The 6,000-nt window shown below is 63.3% G+C and overlaps 1 protein-coding gene across 3 annotated transcripts in view; it reads left to right on the plus strand.

Annotated features, from left to right (window-relative positions):
• The window catches only part of Ptpa (protein phosphatase 2 phosphatase activator), a 29,905-nt gene extending 28,446 nt beyond the window's left edge, over positions 1-1,459 (plus strand). For all 3 annotated transcript variants that reach the window (XM_048344594.1, XM_048344574.1, XM_048344585.1), the window contains one exon: positions 285-1,459. In XM_048344594.1, the coding sequence (XP_048200551.1) occupies positions 285-362 (78 nt within the window). In that variant the 3' untranslated portion in view covers positions 363-1,459. The remainder of the gene's footprint in view (positions 1-284) is intronic.
• The last annotated feature ends 4,541 nt before the right edge of the window (positions 1,460-6,000 follow it).

Here is a 6,000-nt window from a genome sequence, read left to right on the forward strand (position 1 = left end):
GTCAGGAGGCTCCCCTCCTTCCCCCTTGGGACCAAAATAGGTCACGTGGCTGCCTCAGCTCTGGCTTCTGGCTTGTAGGCTTGGGCTTCTCTCATGACTTGTAAGACAGTGGGGGGGGGGGGGTTTGGATGGAGGGGGCCTCAGGAGGAGGTTGAGGTGCTGCTGTGACTGGGCTGCACCTGGGGCCCTGGACAGGCCCTCTCCCAGAGCCGCTGTGCTGCCCAGGGCCCCTTGGGCCCCAGCAGGGTACAGAGTGGCTCTGACCGCTCCTCTCTCCTCCTCAGTGCCTGGAGAAGTTCCCTGTGATCCAGCACTTCAAGTTTGGGAGCCTGCTGCCCATCCATCCTGTCTCATCTGGCTAGGAGAGGCTGAGCTGCCAGCGCCACCCAAGCAGGCCTCCCACCCAGCCCGGTGCCCCTCCCGCCCTCCTTCTGTTCTTTCTGTTTGGTGAGAGGCTGTTTACTGGGGTGGGTAGTGAGCGGGGGCTCGTGTGTGGCCAGTTCCCGCCTGCTGCTGGGGTGGGCAGGCAAGAAGAACGGGGGGCTGGTCCTCAGGCCCTGCTGGTGTTCCCAGCCTCCCTGGCCTCCTGTCTAGTCCGCTGACACCAGAGGCTGGGGAGGCATCAAGTGCTGTTCCACCCTCCTTCCCTCCCCTCCCTTCTGCTCCCATGATGCCTTCGTGTGGGTGGGAACAGCTCTCCTCCAGAGCTGGAGGGCTGTTGGGCTGAAGGCCTGCGTGGAGAGGTCTGACTTGTCTCAGCCTTCTCAAGTGGCCCCTGGGCCATGGCAGCTGCGTCCAGAGCTTCATCTTGACTTTTCTCTCCTCTGGCCCTGGCTTGGCCAGGTTTCCTGGCTACAGCCACAATTCCCTCCCCAGGAGTAGCTTTGTTATGGAAGCTGCCCACTGGGTAGACCCTAGGCTCCTGGCAGAGTCTGTGTGATTGGTGGAGCCTTTTTTCCAGACCTTTCCCCTGCGGGGAGGAGGCAGCAGGGACTCAGGGAGGGTCTGGGCTGTTGTTTTCTCCGGAGAAGCTAGGTTCTTGCAGGCAGTCTCAGGCTGACACTGCCTCTACCTCCATGCTGCTGCGAGCTTTCCTGGAGGCCCAGGGCTGCTGCTGTGGTCACCTGGGTGGGTGAGGACAGGTGGGGAGGGTGGGGGGCCTGCAACCCCACCCCTTTCTTCCCTTTAGGGGGTGGGGTAGGTGACGGGCCGGTCCCAGCACTGGTCCTAAGCATGGGCAAAGGTTTCCAGGCCCGGCCCACCAAGGGTGAGGGTTGCTGGCAGCAGCTCCCCCGTCTTCTGTCTGCTCCTGGGCTGGTGCCTGCAGGCTCCCCGCCCCGTCATCTGGGCCTGTCCTCGTGGGCCACAGAGCCTTTGGGGAGGAGACGCTGAGAAGCCTGGCCCCAGCTTGACTGGGAGCAGGGTGGTCTGGACAGAGGCTGCGACAGGAATCATCAGAGTCAGACAGTTTCCTAGGCGATGCCCAGCGCCCGCCTCCCTCCCAGGGCCAGACCGCTCCCCTCCTGGCGCCTCAGCCCCGCACCTTCCTGCTGTTCAGATTAAAGCCTCTGTTTTGCACCTGTCACCTATGTGAGATGCATCTTTTCCTGACCCCCATTCTCTGTCTGGGTGACTCCCCATCACAGCCCCTTCCCTGGGCTGTGGGTTCAAATGCTTGGCCAGCCTGGGAGACCCTTACCTCCCGCTGCTGGCCCTGGAATTGGGAGTGGGGTTTGGGCTTGGTGTACGGCAAGGACCTAGAGCAAAGTGGGAAGCCGAGACGGTGGGGCGCGACACGGCCGGCGCAGGTGTGTGGGGTCATGAACAGGAAGGGGTGTGGGGGAGGGGCCTGTGGTGCCCGTCTGCCTCCTCAGGGGGCGGCACTGGTGCCGGGCTCTGCTGGCCTGGCAGAGTGGGCAGGTGGCGTCTAAGGTTGGCATGGACTGGCCGCCCGTGCGGAGGCGCGGTGCAGCCACCCAGAGCAGGTGCCAGCAAGGGCATGTGGGCTGGGCACCCTCCTCCCAGAGCCGGAGGACAGGCACGAAGGGGGGCTTCCGGGAGTGACCGGCGGGAAGAGCTCAGGAGGGTGACACCGGCAGCCGCTCCCAGCTGTGGGTGCTGCTGGCCGCCACTCGTGCCCTGCGAGGTCTGTGCGCGGGGTGATCAGTTGGGGGGGCCTCGGGTAGTTGGTGCCCAGGCTGCCCTTGCCACAGCCCACTTCTCTGCAGAACTGGGGCCGGGGAGGTCCGGCTTTTGGTAGTCGGTGATGCGGGAGGGTGGGGGCAGCAGGTCCTTCGAGGCCCTGGGCCCCCCTCCACTCTAACCCCCCACCTCCCCCCGTAGCCAGGCGGACACTTGCTCTGGAGGGAAGGCCAACCAGGGATTGTACCAGGCTCGCCTTGGCACAGAAATGTGAGGCAAGGCCACCAGCTACAGAGGGCAGGAGGGAGGCGGAAGGCGTACTTCCCTGGGAGGATTCAACCCCCTCCCCAGTGCCCATGGAGGGTGCCATCCCTAGGATCCTCCCGAGGGGAGGGCCAGCAGACCCAGCACCCACCAGTGGCGGTAGCCTGCACACCCATCGTGCTGCACAGAGCACAGTGCAGAGGCCCAGGAGGTCTGGGGGAAGAGGCTGTCTCCAGGAGCGAGCCCGTGGCAGCCAGGGTGGCAAGGAGCCCAGGGCTGGGTCCCCAAAACCCAGATCCAGATCTGGTGAACCCAACGAGTAGTAAAAGCAGTTAGGAGAGAGAGGAGACGACACAAGGTGAGGATCCCGCCTTCGAGAGACTTAATAGCTTGGTGAAGGAAGTGGTGTCGTCGAGAGGAAGGTCGTGCAGGCTGCTGGCCCGGCATTGTGGCTGCGGAGCCTGTGAGCCCGGCGTCTGTGTGGCTCCAGGCACTGGTGTGGAGGTGTGGGTGGCCAGAGGCAAAGGTTCTAGGGCTTCCGTGCCAGGCTTGGGGTCTCCTTCCATGAACCCCCTGCACGTGGCTTTGAGCCCTTACCTAACTGCACGTAATTCTCTGCAGAAGGAACATGGGATTGTCACCTCTGAGCCTCAGGGGCAGGTGGCCTGCCATGGGTCTCCCAGTGCCCTGCAGAGACCGGCAGGCAGCAGGCACCCATTGTGAGCAGCAGTCGAGAGGGAGGTGGAGGGAGCAGGGAAAGACCTGAGAGAGACCCCTGGGCAGCTGGATGCGTTGGGTGCTGGATCAGACCCTAGAACCTGATGGCCTCCGCCCAGGTCGGAGACAGTGACGGCCCCGTGTGGGCCAAGAGAGGCTCTGGGCTTTGAGGAGGAGGGAGGGGGAGTCAGGAAGAGAAGAGCTTTCTGACCAGAAGTCCAGAGAAATGGGCTGGCACTGGCCATAGAGGATGCTGAGTTCAGAAGTCCAGAAAGCTCTGCTGGGCTGCTGGAAACGCTTGTAGAACTGTTAAGATCCCACCCTGGTAGGGTGGCGGGCCTGGCGCAGGGACTCCCACAATCCTTGGGCCTGCTGAGACTCCAGAGCCAGGCTCATAGCTCGCGTTCCAGCCGCCCTGGGCCTCCTCTCTGTCCTTCCAGCTTAGGACCACTGGTCCCGTAACTTTCCTCTGCTGGGGTGAACCACCCCCGTCTCTCTTCCGGGCTGGGCTGTGGTTTTCTCTGAGATACCGCAGCTGGCCCCCTCGATGGGGGCTGCCTTGGGCCCCCCTCCCCCCCGAGACCTGGCCCTGCCGGGCAGCGTTGCCATCCTGCGGCTGGCTGGCTGACCTGGATGTTTGGGGTTCTGAGGGCGCTAGGCTTCTGAAACAGTGCAGTGGGCTGGGGGGAGTGAGGAAAGGGGAAAGGGCCCTGGGGGTGGGCCAGCTGGGGGCCGCACCAGAAGCCAGGGTGGGCAGGGCCAGCTGGCCAGTGGGCACTGCCCTGGCAGGGGCTGGGCAGCACCAAGGCCTGTGCGTGGCTCACCCTAAGAAAACACCAGAAACACCCGTGTGTCCAGCAGTCGGGGATTGTTAGAGGCGAGGGAGCAGCCTCGGGTGGCGGCTGGGTGACAGGCGTGTGTGCGTATTGATCTGCAGAGAGGTGTGTGATGTGGCATTCCCGGGGAAGGCAGCTACAGAGACTGCGCCCGCCAGCTCCGCAGATTGGCCGTCCGCCTCCGTGGACAGAGGTGGCAATGTGTTTAACCTGGGTGGCGGGGCCGGGAGGATTTTGTGAAGCGCTGTTGCTTTCCCTACTTGCAGTGATGGTTATGAAAAGGTTGAGCCTGACGGCAGCCAGGAAAGAGGGATTGTGGGTAGGAACTTCTGCCTTTTGTTTTCCACATTTAGTTTTTAGGTCTTTGCACAGTGCTTGTGCATGACTTTCATTCTTGATTAAAACCTTGTTCCCTGAAGAGCTGGGGGAGCAGCCCAGCCCTGGGGTGGATGTGCATTTCGGTAGGTAGTGTGGCTCACTCCCCTGCCCGGCGTGAGCCAGGCTCTGGGCTCAGGCTGAGAGCATTGCACTGGACAAAAGAGGTGCCGCCTGAGTCGGGGGGCTGCGAGCAGAGGCTCATGATTTGAAGCCAGCGCTGGCAGGAAAGTCCATGCGACTCTCCAGTTGATCACCCAAAAGCCAGAAGCGGAGCTGTAGCTCGAGCGGTAGAGTGCCAGCCTTGAGTGGAAAAGCAAAGGCAGCATCCAGACCCTGAGCTCAAGTCTCAGGGCTGGCACAAGGTGAGACGGAGATGTGGGTGCTGGTGGCCATGCCCAGGCCCCAAGTTCAAGCCCCACGACCGACCCCCAAAAAAGCAGTCAGCCCTGGTAGGCGCCACTTTCCCACCCGGTTCCCTTGCGTCTAGGACACTCAGCCAGCCCCAGGGGCCCCTCTGGTAATGGAGCCTGCCCTGAGCCGTGGGGCCCCGCATGGCATGGACAGGCCGGTGTGGCCTGGGCAGGGCTTTTCCCCTTGGAGCCCACTCTCCTCCCACAGTGCGGGTGGCGGCCCAGGCGCCACGCCATCCCCTCCGTCTGGGCCACCCTGATGCCCAGACGCACCTCTGTAGACTAGGGAGTTCTCTGCCAGCGGGTGCGTCCCCTGCCCGGCGATGCTGTCAGGCCCCGCCATGCTGGTGCCCTCCAGTCCCAGTCCAGCCGGGAACAAGGCTCCCTGTGCGTCCCTCCTCGCTCACCTGCACCCACGTCGGCGCAGTGTCACACTGCCAGGCCCACCGAGCCACTCGGTCAACAGCCTCTCTGGCTCCTGGACTCCCCTCTGCCCTCCGTACCCAGGCTCTGCCCTGGGCTGCTCCAAGGGGCCAGTTGGGTCCTCCAAGTGGCTCCTCACTGCAAATGGGAGACTGCGTGCATTGTGACCTGGGCCCTTCTGCTTTCCAACTCCCGCTGTCAAGCTTGTGGCTGCCCCAGGGCCTTTGCTCCTGCTATTCATGCCAGTGGGTCTGCCTAGGCCCCAGGCTTCACAGGGGTTCCTACTGGGTGTCTGAGGCTCCGTTCCCATTCTGCTTCCTCAGAGCAGCCTCCTGAGGGCCTCCTCCTACTCCGGCCACCCGTCCTCCCCTCCTGGGGAGTACTCAAGCCTGCTGCCGCACGCGGGACCTGGGCTTTTATCCCCTGGCTTTTCTTCCTCAGTGAGAGGAGAAGCGGGCTTGTTTTAGCTGCCACTGAGTCACCTGTGGCTCTCCCAGAGTGAGCAGGTGCCCAATAACGTGTGTGCGCGTGGGGGGGGGGGGGCTAGGCTTCAGCTCGAGCCCTCACATTTATTCAGCTTGCTTGCTCGTGGCTCAGGCTCTACCACTTGAGCCATGCCTCCAGCACAATGTTTTGCTAGCTAATTGGAGATAGTCTGGAGGACTTCCTTCCCTGCCCAAGCTGGCCCCGTGCCTCAGCCCTCCCGGTCTCTCCGCCTCCTGTCTGCTTGACTCCAGTAAGGACTGTTGAGCACAGAAAGGCTGGTGGCTTGCCCCCCACAACATGCTGCCCGGTGCCCCTGGGGCCGCCCTGGCAGGGACAGGACAGCC

Source organism: Perognathus longimembris, chromosome 1 (assembly GCF_023159225.1).
Source record: "Perognathus longimembris pacificus isolate PPM17 chromosome 1, ASM2315922v1, whole genome shotgun sequence".
Taxonomy (NCBI): Eukaryota; Metazoa; Chordata; class Mammalia; order Rodentia; family Heteromyidae; genus Perognathus; species Perognathus longimembris.